Source organism: Gorilla gorilla, chromosome 17 (assembly GCF_029281585.2).
Source record: "Gorilla gorilla gorilla isolate KB3781 chromosome 17, NHGRI_mGorGor1-v2.1_pri, whole genome shotgun sequence".
Lineage (NCBI taxonomy): Eukaryota > Metazoa > Chordata > Mammalia > Primates > Hominidae > Gorilla > Gorilla gorilla.
In genome coordinates this window covers 28,478,797-28,497,252 of record NC_073241.2, presented here as the reverse complement: position 1 = coordinate 28,497,252, position 18,456 = coordinate 28,478,797, and the positions used below count along the sequence as shown (strand labels likewise).

Sequence of the window (18,456 nt, the reverse complement as noted above, 5' to 3'; positions counted from 1 at the left end):
TGGCTATTGGGCCCCCTCTGCAGAGAGGCAGGGGAGCCCACCCTGGATCCTGAGGCGCCGAGCTTGAGGGACCCCAGAGCTGCAACCAGGCCGCTTTCTTTGCGGATGTGAAGCTGAGGTCCCGAGGAGGGCAGGGGCAGGTCCCGGGCGCTCATCAGGCAAAGGGAGCCGATTTAGGGGCTGGGGTCACAGGAGGGGCTTCTGCGACCTCTAGGGCCCTAGTGCCCGGGAGGATGAGAGACTGGGGGCCTTTCGTCCACCCCTGGGGCTGGGCAGACGCTCAGCCTGTGCAACCCGAAGCTGCTTCTGCCCAGTCCCAGCCGCGGCCCCTTTAAGAGGGGGTGGTGCTTCAGCCTGGCGCCAGGGACGCTGCCAGCACGCAGGCCCCGACGGAAGCCGAGACTGCGCTTCGTGCGAGGCCCGGGCAGCATCGGCGGCGTGGTCAGAGCGAGTCTCGGAGAAGATGTGGTGGCTTCCGTTTGTTGGTGGAGGAGGTGGCAGGCCTCGGCGGTAAGTGGAGGGGGATGAACCCCACCTGGAACCCTCTGGGTCTCCCTACTCCTTCTCGGCCGCTCCCTGCTTTCGGGCCCTGACTTCTAAGTGGGCACCTGGGCCCGAGTCATCAGCGTTGGGGCGGTTGTGGGATCCTGGCCTAGGCAGCGTCCACACCCCCGCGGGGAAGGCTATGCCCCTGTCCGACCCGCGTCCAGCCTATAGGAGGGCCCTGGCCCAGAGCCGGCGGTGAAGCGCTGGGCTGGGTCCTTCCGAGCCCCACGGGCCTCTGAGCTGGGGTGTAGGGTTATTTTTTATGCCTCAGGACCTTTAGAAAGAGACCTCGCTAGAGCAGGGGACATCTGTAGTTTCAATTCTTTGAGGAGTTTCCAGCTATTTAACTGTTTTCCATGGTGTGTACCCTAATTTTCATTTCCACCTACAGTGTATGAGTTCCCCGTTCTCCAAAACCAAACCCCCATTCCAATTTGTTTTTGTTTCTGTTATTTTGAGACGGAGTCTTTCTCTGTCTCCAAGGCTGGAGTGCAGTGGCGCCATCTCGGCTCACAGCAACCTCCACCTCCCGGTTTCAAGGAATTCTCCTGTCTCAGCCTCCTGTGTAGCTGGGGCTACAGGCGCCCGCCACCACGCCCGGCTAATTTTTGTATTTTTATTTTTAGTAGAGAGGGGGTTGCACGATATTTGTCAGGCTGATCTGAAACTCGTGACCTCAGGTGATCCGCCCGCCTTGGCCTCCCAAAGTGCTGGGATTACAGGCGTGAGCCACGGCTCCCAGCCCCTCCTATTTTTAAAAAATTTGTCTAGGAATATTCAATAAGTGTGAGATTATCTGCTTGTGGTTTTGAATTACAGTATTCTAATGAATAGTTAATTTTGAGGACCTTATCTCTTATCTGTTGTTCAATTTTATATCTGTGCAGAATTGTCTGTTCAGGTTATTTGCGAAATATTAGATTGGATTCTTTTTCTACTTTGTAGTGTTTTTTGTGTACACGTTAGTTGACAACTCCTCGTGAATTACATGATTGCCTGAAATTTTTGCGTAATCTATGGGATGCTTTTTTATTTGGAAAGTAGTTTTCTTTGCTATGCAGAAATTTTTCACGTTGATGTAGTCCCATATGCTTTTTTTTTTTTTTTGCGTTTTATGCGTGTCATAATGGTCACCCATATTAGAAAATATGCATCAGTAACAAAGCATTTAATTTTCAATGAGGTTTTTCTTCCAGGGTGTTTGTTTCTTTTCCTCTTTGCAAAGGTTAGCAGAGATTCAAGTGACCTAAAATATATGCTCAACCTGTGTTTTACTTAAAAACATTTTGTGGTTTATGGTATTTTGTTTTGGCCTTCAGTTGATTGGGGTGCGGTTGATTTTCATACATCGTGTAAAATAAGGGTCCTGTTTCTGGCTTTTGCATCCGGATATCATTTTTCTCAAAGGTATTCATTGATCAGACTCTGCCTTCCACGTTGTGGTGTTCTTTATCAAAGTCAGTTGACTGTGTCCATATTTGTGTTGTTTTTGTCCTCCCTGTTTTTGTCCATAGTTCTAGATATTTCTTTTTATGCAAGTACCATATATCTACTGCATAACTACAACTTGGCAATTTAATTTGATATCAAGGATTGTGGGTTCTCACTTTGATTGTATTTCTCAGGATTCCTTTAGATATTCATTGCTTTTGTGGTTCCCTGTGATTTTTAGCACTATGTATTTATTTCTGTTAATTTTTTTACAACATAAAGGGCCATAATTAGGGGTACATTTTTATACACATAAATTGGGTAATGATCAAATCAGGGTACTTAGGATCTCTATTCCTTCATACAGGTATTATTTTTGTGTAAAGAGAACATTCAAAATTCTCCTTGCTCTTTAGAAAAATGTAATACGGTTAAGTCCAGTCACCAGGCTGAGGAGAACACTCAGATTTATTCCTTCAATGTTAAGATAACTTTGTTTCCATAACCAATCCTTCTCCATTCCCCTTCTGTCTCCCAGACTCTGGTAACCAATATTGTGCTTTCTACTTCCTTAAGATAAACATCTTAAGATTTCACATGCGTGGTATCATGCAGAGTTTGTCTTTCTAGGCCTAGCTCATCACATTTAACATAATGTTTTCCAGGTTCATCTGGGTTGCTCTAAATGACACTGTTTGATTATTCTGATAGCCGAAGAATATTCCCCAGTGTATGTATGTGAGAGTTTCTTGATCTCTTTATCTGTGGGTGAACAGCTAGGTTGAATGTATAGCCAGTAGCGGGACTGCTAGATGGTATGGTATTTCTTTTTTTTCCTATTGTTTGCAGGACCCCCAACTGTTTTTTATAGTGTTAATACCAATTTACATTTCCACAAACAGTCCCCCTTTCTGGAAATTCATACCAGGAATTTTCTTTTTAAATATTTTAATCTTTTTGTGATGTTCATTCTAGTTGGAGTGAGATAAGATCTGAGTGTGGTTTTGATCTACATTTTTCTCATGAGTAGTAATGTTAACCACGTTTTTATAAATGTTGAATCTGTTTCCTGTCTTCTTTGCACAAATATCTACTCAGGTTATTTGCCCAATTTTGGTCTGGTTATTTCTCTGTTGTTTTGGTTTTATGCCAGCTGTTAGTGTTACTGGCTTGTGCCTTTTCAAAAGTAACCTGTTATCCACTGTATGTTTGCCCAAACTTTTCTTATAAGTTTTAGTATGCCTTTTCATTTTGTTCGTTGTTTCTTTCCTTTTTTGGGCACAAATTCTTCAGTTTGATGCGGTCCCACATGTGTATAATTTCTTGGTTAGTGTGCTATTGGTTACTAATCAAGAAAAAAAAATCACTGCCAAAGCAGTCCATTGTCAGTGATTTTTCCCTTGTATTTTTGTTACTTTTTGCAAACCATGAGCATACACCCAAGTTTCCCTAAATATACACACACTCGAGGTTGTGTTTATAAGAGCTTTATGGTTGCAAGTTTTGTGAATTATTTCTGCATTATTTAGTACCACACTTTTTGTATTATTTAGTACACTAAATATATTTTGTATTATTTAGTATAAATACAAAATAATACAAAATAAAAATATTTTTTATTATTTAATACACACTATTTGTATTATTTAGTACCACACTTTTTGCAAACCGTGAGCATACATCCAAGTTTCCCTAAATATACACACACTCGAGGTTGTGTTTATAAGAGATTTATGGTTGCAAGTTTTGTGAATAATCTTTAATCCTTTTGAGTTAAAGTGGTTTTTTTTTTTGGTACCACAAGAGTCCTGTATTATTTAGTACAACAAGAGTCCTGTATTATTCTTTTGCATATGGATATCTAGTTTTGGAAACCTTCCCCATTGTGTTGTGTTGGTGGTGTTTCGAAAAATGTGTTCACTCTATGTAAATTTGTGTTTATTATTGAGCGCCCTCATTTTGCTCACTGGTCTGTGTTTCTCTGTGTATGCCAGTAACATATGGGTTGGTTAACTAGGGATTTTCGTTTAATTAGAGCTCAGGGAGTGTGATGCAGCCCATATGGTTTGTATTTCTCAGGATTGCTTTAGAAATTCAGGGTGTTTCATATTCCCACATAAATTTTGGCATTGTTTCTTTGTATTTCTTAAAACACTATTTGCCGTATACTAAGTGTATATAAGTAGAGGGTACAAGGAAGATTTCGATATATATATGTGTTGAGTAATGAAAAAATCAGGTTATTTAGCATCTCTTCACCTCATAGTTACTACTTTTTGAGTGGTGACAACATTCAGAATCTTTCCTTCTAGCTACTTTGAAATATATGATACATTTTTATTAAGGCTAGTCACTCTGCTGTAGAATAGAAGACCAGAATTGATTACTGTCATCTAAGAGTAACTTTGTACCCATTACTGATTCCTTCCCAGACCCTCTCCACCTCCCCAGCAGCCTCTGGTAATCCCTATTGAACTTTCTACTTCTAGGAGATAAAGCTTTTTTCAGTCTACATGTCTGAGATCACGTGGCATGGGACTTTCTCTACCAGGCTCATTTGTTGGACCTGATGTTCTCCAGGTTTCTTCACGTGGCTGCAGATGGCAGGATTTCCCAAAGCTTTATGGCTGAAACATATTCCGTGGTGTATCTGTATGGCAGTTTCTTCATCCCTGCAGCTGTGTACGGACAGTTAGGTTGGTTTTGTACCTTGGCCACAGTTCGGAGTGCTTTAGTACCCATGGGAAGGCGGGTAACTCTCTTCAACCTAGGGATTTCAAGTGCTTTAATTGTGGAACCAGTGATGGGGCTTCTAGCTGACATGGTAGTTGTACTGTGAATTTTTTCAGGAACCTCTAGCTGTTTTTCATAGTGTGTATACTAATTTACATCCCCACCAATAGCATTTAAGAGGTTTCTCTTCTGTAAGTCTACACTGGCTGTCACCTTTAAAAATTTGTGTTTTGTTTGTTTTTGGTAGTATTCATTCTGAGTGGAATGAGATGGACTCTTAGTGTGGTTTTTGTGGACATTTTTGTGAGGATTGGTGATGTCGAGAAAGTTATTTGAGAAATCCCCACATCGTTTTCCATGGTGTCTGAACTAGTTTGCATTTCTACCAACAGCAGACCAGCATCCTCTCCTCCTCTGCCTCGCTGGCATTCATTCTTGTGGACTGTGTCATAATTGTCATTCTGACCAGTGTGAAATACTATCTCATGGGCCTTTTGCTTTGCATTTCTCTGATGATTACTGAGGTAGAAAAATGTCCTGTCCGTTGGTTGCTATAAACCTTCCTTTGAGATGTGTGTTTTCATGCCCTTTGCCCTTTCTTCACTGAGTTTTCGTTTTGCTGATTTATTTGCTTAACATTTTTGAGGTAGATCCTGGATATCAGACTTCATGAGATGCATACGTGGGGACATTTTCTCCCATTGTGTAGGCTTTCTGTTTACTCTGTTGGTAATTTCTTCTGCTGTTCAGCAGCTCTTTTGTATATTAGGTCCCACTTGTCAATAATTGTTTTAGTTGCACTTGCTTTTGGGGACTTAGGCATATCCATGCTGTGCCAAATCCTCTGTCAGGAAGTGTATTTGCTAGGTTCCCTTGCAGGCTTTTAATAGTTTGAGGTCTTGCATTTACAGCTTTCATTCATCTTGAGTTAATTTCTGTACATGGTGAGACACAGGGGCCCACAGTTTTTCTTCTGCAACTGGCTAGCCATTTTATCCCAGCACCATCTATTGAGAGGAGGGAGTTCTTTCTCCAAAGCTTGTTTGTGTGGCTTTTGTTGAAGATCAAGAAACAGTGTCAACCTGGTGTTTGATGTCCAATGTTCACCAGGCTCCAGGTGGACACCTCTAGAAATAGATCTTTACAGATGAGAATCTGGAACTGGTTTGCTGACCTGTTTTAGTCAGAATGAATTCCTGACCTTCTTGTCAGGAGGAGACAGAAACCTGATCACCTGTAGTGTACGGTGGTATTGCGATTACTTAAATCATCAAATGTGGTTATCGGGAATGATGTGTTTTTTCAAGTGGTATATGAGAGGTAAAATTGCTATTGTAGTTGACTGTTGCAGTTATGATTTTGTCAACATGGTCTGTAAGAGTGCAATGGAGTCGGCCCGGCGCAGTGGCTCACGCCTGTAATCCTAGTACTTTGGGAGGCCAAGGCGGGCCGATCATGAGGTCAGGAGATGGAGACCATCCTGGCTAACACAGTGAGACCCCGTCTCTACTAAAAATACAAAAAATTAGCCACACGTGGTGGCACACGCCTGTAGTCCCAGCTACTCGGGAGGCTGAGGCAGGAGAATGGCGTGAACCTAGAAGGCAGAGCTTGCAGTGAGCCGAGATTGTGCCACTGCACTCCAGCCTGGGCGACAGAGCAAGACTCCATCTCAAAAAAAAAAAAAAAAAAAGAGTGCAATGGAAAGCTGGTACAAAATGGACATTGTTTAAAGACCAAAACAACCACACTACTTTGCTAATCCCTATCAGCTAAAGCCTAGAGAATATATGAGGCATAGGTTTACATGGTGTTTGACTAAGGCATGCAGAATATAATCTTGACATAGGCTAAGTTTATCAACATGGATACATAGAGATTCTGAAGTTAAAGTCTTAGCCCAGGAAGTTAGAAGGGGTGCTCAAGTTTGTCTGACAGAAACTGTGAATCCACACTGGCCTGCTTATTTTGAGGTTGTGTTGCCAGAGCTTTCCTAGCATAATAAAGAGAGGTGCATACAAAGGAATAGGAATAGTAGGAGGTGGGGGTAAAAATATCAGGTGTGATCCACATGCCAAGCCGACCCCCACTGTGTCCCACAGGAAGCCCCAGAAGATATTTCTCTAAGAAATCAAGGATTCGTTTTTTGGGGAGGGCTGCTGGCATGCTTGAAAAGTACTGTGACGGCTGAATTTTGTGGGCTTGGGGAGATTGAGGGTTCTCTGATTTCAAGGGGAATGATGTGATCCTAGAGTTGCAAAGAACAAGTGACAGTGGAGGCGCTTATGCTTTGTGACTGCACTAGAGACAAGGAAGGCACAACTAGAATAATGGGGAGCAGGAATGGAGTGGCCAACAGAATATCTGACTGTTAGGGATCTTTGATGAAGGCTGATTCTCAGGGAGTGAACTAGATCAGTGACCAACCATTTGTCTTTATATAACTGGGTAATGTGGATGGATTCTAATAAAGGGACTACTTACAGCACAGCAGGAAAGACACAAAGGAACCAGACAGAAGAGTGTAAGTAGTAAGGGGCCAAGCAGTCACCTGACTAGAGACAGTGCCAGCTTGCCAAGAAGGCCCCAGACAGAAGCTGTGATCTTCAGCAAAGGGACACAGTCTGCCTGTGCTGACCCTGCAGGGGCAGAGGTGGGGGATAAACACACTCTTCTCTCACCTATCTTCTGTCACCCCCTCCATTAGCTGAACCCCAGTAAAAGCATGAGGGTAAGGGAGATCTCTGCAGTATCCAATTCAGGTGAGTCTCCTAAGGAAAAAAGCAGAACGTAGAAAAATTAAGAGTGGGTCTAGGGAATAAAATAGAGATATGCACCGGAGTATGATGATGTGTCTGGGAAAGAATATACAAATACTTTTAAAATTACTAGACAATAAACCTGAGATGACACTAATACAGGTAAATCTCATTTAATGGTAACATATTCCAAGAAATGCATCATTACGTGATTTTGTGGCTGTGCGGACACCATAGAGTGTAGTTTATACAAACCTAGACAGTGTAGCCTACTACATACCTAGGCTATATCGTACAGCCTATTGCTCCTGGGCTACACACCTGTGCAGCATGTCACTGTGCTGAATACAGTAGGCCAGTAGTCCCCAACACCCAAACCATGGACCAGCACCGGTTCGTGTCCTGTTAGGAACTGGGCACAAAGCAGGAGATGAGTGGCTGGCCAGCCGAGCATTACTGCCTGAGCTCCACCTCCTATCAGATCAGCAGCAGCATTAGACCTTCACAGGAGCGCAAACCCTATTGTGAACTGCACATACAAGGGATCTAGGTTGTGTTCTCCTTATAAGAATCTAACTAGGCTGGGTGCTGTGGCTCACGCCTGTAATCCCAACACTCTGGGAGGCCGAGGCAGGTGGATCACAAGGTCAAGACAATCCTGGCCAACATGGAAACCCCGTCTCTACTAAGAATACAAAAATTAGCTGGGTGTGGTGGCGCATGCCTGTAGTCCCAGCTACTCAGGGGGCTGAGGCAGGAGAATCACTTGAATCCGGGAAGCAGAGGTTGCAGTGAGCCGAGATTGTGCCACTGCACTCCAGCCTGGCGACAGTGGGAGACTCAATCTAAAAAAAAAAAAAGAAAAAATAGAATCTAATGCCTGATGATCTGATGATCTGAGGTGGAACAGTTTCAGCCCAAAGCCATCCCCACTCCGTGGAAAAATTATCTTTCACAAAACCAGTCCCTGGTGTCAAAACTTTGGGGACCACTGCTGTAGGCAGTTATATCACAATAGTAATATCTAAACATGGAAAAGATACAGTAAAAACATAGTACATTGGGAGACCGAGGCGGGCGGATCACCTGAGGTCAGAAGTTCGAGACCAGCCTGACCAACATGGAGAAACTCCATCTGTACTAAAAATACAAAATTAGCTGGGCGTGCTGGCGTGGGCCTGTAATCCCAGCTACTCGTTAGGCTGAGGCAGGAGAGTCACTTGAACCCCAGAGGCAGAGGTTGCAGTGAGCCAAGATCGTACCATTGCACTCCAGCCTGGGCAACAAAAGAAAACTCCTTCTCAAAAAAAAGAAAGAAAGAAAGAAAAAAATATATATATATTACAAAAGTTAGAGAGAGTGGTACACCAGTATAGGACACTTAGCATGAACAGAGGTTGCAGGACTGGCAGTTGCTCTGATGGGTCAGTGAGTACTTGGTGAGTGAATGCGAAGGCCTAGGATATTACTGTACATAACTATAGACTCTATATGCACTGTACACTTAGGCTACACTAAATGTATTTAAAATTTTTCTTTCTTTAACAAGTTCATCTTAGCTTATTGTAACTTTATAAACTTTTAATTTTTTTAACTTTTTGATTCTTATAATAACACATCTTAAAACAAAAACACATTGAACAGCTGTACAGAAATACTTTATATCCTTATTCGATAAGCTTTATTTATTTTTATTTTTTATGTTTTAAACTTTTTTGTATTAAAAACATACAAACACACACACTAGCTTAGCCCTGTAAGGGTCAGGATAATCAATATCACTGTCTTCCATCTCCTAATCTTGTCCCAGTGAAAGGTCTTCAGGGTCTTCAAGGGCAATAACATACATGCAGCTGTCATCTTCTATGATAACAAGGCTTTCTTCTGGAAGAACTCCTGAAAGACCTTCCCGACGCTGTTTTATAGTTAATTATTTTTAATGAGTAGAAGTACTACACTCTAAAATATGAATAAAATGTATAGTATTGTAAATACTGTTGATCCTTGAACAGTGCAAGGGTTAGGGGACCAGCTCCTGTGCAGTTGAAAATCCATATATAACTCTGGGCTATCCCCACACTTAACTACTAATAGCCTATTAACTGCAAGCTTTGCTGATCAAATAAACAATTAATGCATACTTTGTTAATTGTATACTGTATTCTTATAATAAAGAGAAAAGAAAATTCTATTAAGAAAATCATAAGGAGGAGAAAATATGTTTACTGTTCATTAAGTGAAAGCGGATCATCATAAACGTCTTCGTCTGCATATTCATGTTGAGCAGCCTGAGGAAGAGAAGAGGAGAAGTTGATCCTGTTGTCTAAGGGGTGGGAGAAGCAGAAGGAAATTTGCATATAAGTGAACTTGTGCATTTCAAATCCATGCTGTTCAAGGAGCAACTGTACATAAGCTAGTCACATGGTCATTTATTATCATTACCAAGTATGACATATGGTACATAATTAGATGTGCTAACCTTTAATGCCACTGACAAATGTAGTGGGTTTGCTTATACCAGCCTCACTGCAAACACATGAGTAATGCGTTGTGCTATGATGTCATCATGGCCACAGTGTTACTAGATGGTAAGAATTTTTCAGCTCTGTTATCTTAAGCGACCACCATTGTTTGCAGTATAGCATTTACCAAAAAACCATTATGCCACACAGGATCATATTTGGGGCTTTTAGTGTCCCCTGTCCCCAAGATCCTTCTATTCAAAATGTGAGCTCATGCATGGTTTAAAATTTGTGATGCTGTGCAGTGGACACATGGGGGATTGACATATTTTTTTCTTTACTTTTGAATAGTTGGATTTTTTTTTTTTTCAAGACAGAGTCTCACTCTGTCGCCCAGGCTGGAGTGCAGTGGCGCGATCTCAGCTCACTGCAAGCTCGCAAGCTCTACCTTCTGGGTTCATGCCATTCTCCTGCCTCAGCCTCCTGAGTAGCTGGGACTACAGGTGCCCACCACCAGGCCCAGCTAATTTTTTATATTTTTAGTCGAGACTGGATTTCACCGTATTAGCCACGATGTTCTTGATCTCCTGACCTCGTGATCTGCCCACCTTGGCCTTCCAAAGTGCTGGGATTACAGATGTGAGCCACCACGCCCAGCCGAAGATGACTTCTTAAAATAGACACAAAGTATGAAAATACTTGTAGCCCAAGTAAATTCTTATTAGAGGGAATCCACTGAAGAGGAGTAATCATATGCATACAATGACATGTTATATAATAGATGTTAGTCAGCTGATACTTGTTCAATGGGCTCATGGACAAATGCACATAATATTAAGGTTAGAAGGTATTCACGACTTTACATAATCAAATTGTATCTGGAACAATGTAGAACAACTAAGGCTAATATGACAGCCTTCCCTCAGGGGCTACCCAGTCAACTTGCAGATTGACGACATTGAAACCCATCCCTCAGGGATTTTGTTCTCACCGAAATAGACACTTATTCTGGGTATGAACTCACCCCTTACATTTGCAATTGTTCTGCTGGTACTACCATGAGTGAACTTAAATAATTTGTTATTCACCATCATGATATCCCATACAACATTGTTTTTGACTAAGGAATTCATTTCACTGCAAAAAAAAATAGGGTATTAGGCTCATGTTTGTGCAATTCATTGGATTTACAACATAATCCCCATCACCTAGAAGAATCTGACATGATGGAATGGAATCATGTAACTCAGTTAATGCTCCCAGCTGGCAAACAACACATAGTGAGGTTGGGATGTTGTCCTACAGTGTGTGGTATAAACTTAGAGTCAGTGACCACCGTGTAGTGTTATTTATCTTACAACAAAAACACATGAATCTGAAAGTCAAGGGGAGGGGGCTCCCTGCACTATTATGCCTAATTTGCACTTGCAGACTTTTTCTTCCCTTTTGTGAAACTTTGGGTTCTCCTCATTTAGAGATACTGATTCCCCAGGGAGGAAACTAACTTCTTTTTTTTTTTTTAATTTACAAAAGGTAGGCTACGTTTATTAGAGTCACACACAGTTGACTGTCTCAGTGTGACTCAAGACCACAAAAAAACCATTTTTCCTTCACTTCTGAGTCCTGGGGTTAAGACCTAGACCAGCAAGCATACTGCTTGGGGTCCCTTCACAGGTTTACAAGTTTTTCATTGAGGGCAATCTGTGACTGTGTGAGGTTGGCCAGGTAGGTCACCATCAACAGGTCATTGATGTTGCTGTGGAGCATGGTCTCGAAGTCATCGGGAACTATTTTTGGTACTTGGTTAACCAGGCTCATCAGGAAGTGGCCCACCTTCCTGATGGTATTGTCAGCTGACACCTTTCCAGATAGTATATCCTCTGCATATTGCAACACTATGCTCAGGGCATTCTGGATGCGAGCTGATGCCCCTGCTACTTGCTGCAAGTCACTTGAGAGTCCAACCACTCTGTTGGGGCTAAAGCAGGTCTTCATGATCAGGTCAACTCTGATGCATTCCGTGTCATAGTATGCGTATTTCACTGTCAGAGGTGTGAACACTCCCACGGTCCTCCCAGGGACACCCATTAAAGTGCTGACATAGGCTTTGATGCTCATATGGCCGTTCTGGAGACTTGTGTCCACAGTGAGGTGGATGGGGTTGGGGGCCTCTCGGCTGTAGTACTCATGGATCAGCACAGAGTGCTCTGTGATGTCATGGCCTGCAGCGTACCACCCCAAGATGAGCTCATTTGGAGAAACTTTTTTATGCAGTTCATACATGTTCTTAGCAAATTCCATGTCAACAGCCACTTCATCTGACTCATTGTGTGACACTGAAAAGCAATTGGTGACCTCCACTGAGTGTTTGTTGACAGTTCCCAACAGGGTCCCGATAACTCGGGCAGCACCCTTGTTGCGTCTCTCGTAGCTGTCCACAGTGGAGGCCAAAATGACTGGATGCAGCCTGACCACACGGCCACCAGGGAAGGGCCCTGGAAGAGCAGGACCAAGCAGAGCGGGTGCTGGGGTCTGTGCTGGAGCTTGCACTGAGGCCAGGGTCTGGCTTTAGATGACAGGTTTCATTAAGTGGAAGCTGAAATACCATTTGGGGATATTTAGTTCTTCTGGAAACTAACGGTAAAGAAAACAGCAGGCCTATTAACAGGTAATTGATCTAGAGATAGCCAAGGTGAAATTGGGTTTCTCTATTCAGTAGGGGCGGGGAGGACTATGTGTGGAACACAGGATTATCTCAGTCATTCCATGTGTGATAGTACATGAAAGAGATGAGCAGTTGTAGTGCTGTTCACTGTGCAAAAGTATCCCTTCTTCCTAACGTGGGAGGGCTGCTTTTGCAAATATGTCTGTGCTATTTCTCACTGGTCCTGCCTCTTCTGTTCTTGGAATCAAGCTCAGTCCATGACAGATCGCACTACTAGCTGAATTTCTTTATTAGTCCTATCACAAATGAAATTTTGTATTAGCACCTCAGGGGATTTCTTTAATTTTGCAAAAGTATGTCATCCTAATTTATTTTTTTTTCCTAAGATCTGGCAATGAGCATCGGTTCTCTGCTTCCTATCTTACCCTGCTCACTCACAGCTGCTTCAGGTGACCTCCTTTTTAGGTTCAGAGTTATGGCTGACCTCTGCTTTAATCAAAACAAATGTATTTTGGTTTCTCATTTTGTTTATTGCTTCTATCTTCAAATTAGAAATCCTAGAGCTCATTAGATTTACTTTTATGTTTATTTTTGAAAGAGCATCCTGCTCTGTCACCCAGGCTGGAATGCAGTGGTACAATGACTGCTCATTGCGGCCTTGACCTCCTGGGCTCAAGTGATTCTCCTGCCTCAGCCTCCCAAGTAGCTGGGATTACAGGCACCTGCCACCACACCTGGCTAATGTTTGTATTTTTAGTAGAGACAGGGTTTCACCATGTTGGCCAGCTGGTCTCGAACTCCTGATCTCAGGTGATCTTCCCACCTTGACCTCCCAAAGTGCTGGGATTACAGGTGTGAGCCACCGTGCCCAGCCGATTTTTATGACCATGAATGGGGACAGATTTCTTAAACAGATCACAAAGAGCCATAGTTCTAAGGGAATAAATTAATAAATTAGACTATATTCAAATTAAGAATTTCTGTTTATTAAGAGACACCACTAAGTGACAAGACAAGTTGCAGAGTGGAAACAGATCTATGAACACATAGAACTGACAGAGGGCTCACATCAACAATATGTAAAGAGCTCTTAAAAATCACTAAGAGAAAGAACAATGGGTAAAACACTTAAATGTGTAATTTATAAAAGCAAAACTTGAATGTGTTCAGCTTTCTTAATATTCATGTAAATGCAAATTAACATCACAACAGGATAACATATCCTCCAAAACGGCTAAAATGTAAAAGATAGAACACCAAGTGTTGGAGAGAATCTGGAGCAACAAGAACTCTCATCACTGCTGGAGGGGATACTGTGTTTGGCATTGAATAATGGTTCTAGAAAGGAGCACATTTAGGACTCAGGTATTTCACTCTTAGGATAACAGAAACGCACACACATCTGCATCAAAAGACATCTATGGAAATGTGTGTGGCATCATTCTCTGTCATTGGAAAAATATCTTGAAACAAAACCCAAATGTGACTTCTGTTTTCCAGCTTGGAAGCTGTCACTCCTGTCCTCACAACAACAACAAAAAACACCTTGAACAAACTGAAAATTACAACTTTTCTTAGATCCATCAGAGACTTGAGGTTAACGGGGCAAACCGTTATCCCCCAAATTGGAGAGGCAGTGAGTCCTAGCCTAACAGGATCGGAGGCTGGCCACTGGAGCCAGAACCACGGTGGGAAGACTTACATGTAAACAACAAATCGCTGGAGGCTCCATGCGCATAAACTTGAGAATTAAGAATTAAGGGAGCCCAGTCTTAGGGGGCCCTACACTTTCATGAACCTCCAAGAGCTCTGCCAGACGCTGTTATGCACATCACAGAAAAATTCCCTCCTGCTTCCCACAGGGAAGGGGAAAAGTAACTACTTTGAAATACGCCCTGGGTGTTCCGTTCTCCTTAGCAAAAGCCTGCCCCAGGGAAACTATTTCACAAGAGTCTAACCACCTTGGGCTTTAGCAGGGCCTAACACATGTTAGAATAAGAATAAAAGTTGCATCAAACTTTTCTTCAGAACCCATGCAAGCAAGCAAGAAAATTCCACCAACCTAAAATTCTGTATCCTGCAAAATTATCTTTCCAAAGTGAAGAAAAATAAAGACTTTCTCAGACAAACACAAATTTGCTGTCAGTAGATCTGTCAAAATATTAAAAGAAGTTATCCAGAGAGAAGAAAATGATATAGGCTAAAAACTTGGATCTACATAAAGAAAAAAGGTTTTAGAGAAGGAAGAAAGGGGCTTCCTGCCTCCCTCCTCCATGGGGCACTGGTGCTATGCCCAGCACCCAGATGCCCCTACCCAATGCTGAATAAGAACACAGAGCACCGTGAATGGCTGGCTCTAAAAGGAAAAGTGGAAGACTTGTGTTCTCAACCCACAGCTGCTACTGCTACATTTAAAGACACTGCAGTGAACATTGTAAGTTCTCTGGCTCATGGAGGGAGGAATCTATTCCAAAGACTCTGAGAAAAACTGTAAATTAAACACAAATATGGTGAAAGCTGGTTCCAGAGCTTTATTGATGTTAATAATGCACCTTATTGACCAGGCACAGTGGCACATGACTGTGATCCCAGCACTTTGGGAGGCCAAGGTGGGAGGATCACAAGGTCAGAAGATCGAGTCCAGACTGGCCAACATGGTGAAACCCTGTCTCTTCTAAAAATACAAAAATTAGCTGGGTGTGGTGGCACGTGCCTGTAATCCCAGCGACTCAGGAAGCTGAGGCAGGAGAATCGCTTGAACCCACTGGTGGAGGTTGCTGTGAGCTGAGATGGCACCACTCCACTACAGCCTGGTGACAGAGGAAGACTACCTCTCAAAAAACAAACAAACAAAAAACAAAAACAAAAAAACAAAAAACTGGTCACCTTTTCACCATACACAAAAATTAACTCAGGTTGGATTAAAGATTTAAATTTAAGACCTCAAACAACAATAATCCGAGAAGAAAAACTTCAAAAGTACCATTCTGGATATGGGCTATGGGAAATAATTCATGACTAAGTCTTCAAAAGAAATTGCAACAAAAGCAAAAGTTGACAAATGGGACCTAATTAAACTAAAGAGCTGCCACACAGCAAAGGAAAACATCAGCAGAGTAAACAACCTACAGAATGGGGGAAATTATTCACAAACTATGCATCCAACAAAGGTCTAATATTTAGAATCCATAAGGAACATAATTCAACAAGCAAAACACAACCCCATTAAAAAGGGGCAAAAGACATAGACACTTCTCAGAAGGAGACATACATGCAGCCAACAAACATGAAAAAAAGTTCATCATCACTAATCATGAGAGAAATGCAAATCAAAACCACAATGAGATATTATCTCACACCAGTCAGAATGACTATTTTTGAAAAGTCAAAAAAAAAAAAATAGCAGATACTGGCAAGGATAAGGAGAAAAGGGAATGCTTATACACCTTTGGTGGGAATGTAAGTTAGTTCAGCCACTGTGGAAAGCAATTCGGAGATTTCTCAAAGAACATAAAACAGAACTAACATTCAACTCAGCAGTCTCATTACCGAATATGTATCCAAAAGAAAACAAATCATTCCACCAAAAAGACATATGCACTGGTTTGTTTATTGCAACACTATTCACGTTAGCAAAGACATGGGATCAACCTAGGTGCCCATCAACAGTGGACTGGATAAAAATGTGGTACATATAGACCATTGAATACTATGCAGCTACAAAAAAGAATAAAATTACGTTCTTTGAGGGAAAATGGATAGAGCTGGAATCCAGGAAGTGAACTAATGTAGTAACAGAAAACAAACGCCTCATGTTCCTATAAGTAGGAGCTAAATTCTGAGTACCCATGGACATGAAGATGGTGACAATAGACACTAGGGACTGCTAGGAGGGGGAGGGAGGAAGGAAAGGTTGAAAAACTGCTGAGTACCATGTTCAGTACCTGGATGTTGGGATCATTCATACCCCAAACCTCAGAACCACACAATATACCCAGGTAATAAACCTCCACATGTACACCCTGAATCTAACATAAAAGTTGAAAAAGAAAAAACAGAATGGAATCTCTGTTTATTCTCGACGTATCAGTTGTGCCACTCTTCAATTTGAAACTCCCACTATTGGCTATATTTGGGGGTGCCCTATTTCCCATCTCATAACTTATTTTAAGAAGCACAGCAAAATAATGAGTGCGCTTGGGATTCAGTTTTTGAAACAAAACACTGAGCCTTCAATGACCTTCCTATACATGTAAAAGCACACCTGTCTACATGGCAGCAGTTGGACTTCACAATGTGGATTGTGCCTTCACCCTGGAATGTTTATGCCCTATCGCCATCGTGATGGGATTAGGGATCTCCTGCCCTTGGTGCTAAGTGCCACTGTCTGTGCTGAGTTTTTCAAAGGTCAGAGCAGATTGAACCTTTGTGGTTTCATTTTCCCTGATTTTGATTTCTTATGGGGAACCTGTGTGCTGCATTCAAGGTATGTTCATACTGGCCTGTCAAATGCGAACTCTTCAAATTAATAGTTAATGCTTTCAAAATATGTTATTTAAAAAATTATCCTCTGTATTTTCCATATGCAGTTATAAATATGTTTCATGGTTATGTTTTATTCCTCAATTTACATATTTGATTATTGTACCAAGCAGAGTACCTTTGAAATTTTTCTTCATTTAAAAAACATGTATCTTGGCTAAGGCCTGTAATCCCAGCACTTTGGGAGGCCAAGGCAAGAGGATCACAAGGTGAGGAGATCAAGACCATCCTGGCCAATACAGTGAAACCCTGTCTCTACTAAAAATACAAAAAAATTAGCCAGGCATGGTGGCAGCTGGTGTAGTCCCAGTGTGGTGCAGTCCCAGCTACCTGGGAGGCTGAGGCAGGACAATCGCTTGAACCCATGAGGCAGAGGTTGCAGTGAGCCAAGATGGTGCCATTGCACTCCAGCCTGTGCAACAGAACAAGATTCTGTCTAAAAAAAAATTATATACATATATAATATATATGTAAGATATAATATATTATATATGTAACATATAATACATATTATATGTCATAATATATATGATATATAAAATATATTATATGTCATATTACATATATATAATATATAAGATGACATATTATATTACATGACATATATAATATATATTACATATTATAATGTGCTATATATTACATATATAATATATATGATATAATATATATAATATGTAATATATTAATATGATATATTGTATATTATATATCATATATTATATAACACATATATAATATATTTCTTATATTATATATAATATTATATATATTATAGAAAATATATGATATATAACATAAGATATATAACATATATGATATATAGTATCTAAAATATGATACAAAATATATCATATAGCCACACCCAGCTAATTTTCATATTTTTTGTAGAGGAAGGGTCTCGCCATGTTGCCCAGGTTGGTCTTGAACTCCTGGGCTTCAGTGATCCACCCACCTCGAACTCCAACAAAGTGCCAAGATTACAGCCATGAGCCACCATGCCCAGCATAACTATTTTTAATGAAGTAGACTTTAAGAAGAAAAGTATTATTAGCGGTAAGAGACACATCATGGAAAAGAAGAATTTACTAGGAGCCAGGAGCAGTGGCTCATGCCTGTAATTCCAGCACTTTGTGAGGCCAAGACGGTGCATCACCTGAGGTTGGGAGTTCAAGACCAGCCTGACCAACATGGAGAAGCCCTGTCTCTACTAAAAATACAAAAATTAGCCAAGCATGGTGGCACATGCCTGCAATCCCAGCTACTCAGGAGGCTGAGGGAGGAGAATTGCTTGGACCCAGGAAGTGGAGGTTGCGGT

At 41.6% G+C, this 18,456-nt stretch overlaps 1 protein-coding gene and 1 long non-coding RNA gene across 2 annotated transcripts; one reads left to right on the top strand and one right to left on the bottom strand.

Annotated features, from left to right (window-relative positions):
• Positions 1-354: 354 nt before the first annotated feature.
• Positions 355-16,656, top strand: LOC134757412 (uncharacterized). The gene is made up of 2 exons (XR_010131301.1): positions 355-510; positions 14,097-16,656. It is a non-coding gene; the product is annotated as an uncharacterized lncRNA (long non-coding RNA).
• On the bottom strand, positions 11,470-14,014 carry LOC134757414 (eukaryotic translation initiation factor 3 subunit F-like). The gene is made up of 2 exons (XM_063699358.1): positions 13,995-14,014; positions 11,470-12,497 (listed from the first exon to the last, which is right to left on the bottom strand). Exons 1-2 carry the CDS (start codon positions 14,012-14,014, stop codon positions 11,600-11,602), a joined length of 918 nt encoding a protein of 305 aa, XP_063555428.1. The 3' UTR covers positions 11,470-11,599.
• Positions 16,657-18,456: the final 1,800 nt, after the last annotated feature.

Coding starts and splice junctions, on each gene's coding strand:
- LOC134757414 (XM_063699358.1), bottom strand. CDS start 14,014: ATGTCTTTTGATGCAGATGT. Junction 12,498..13,994: donor ATGTCTTTTGATGCAGATGT/GTGTGCGTTTCT, acceptor TGTCATCTAAAG/CCAGACCCTGGCCTCAGTGC.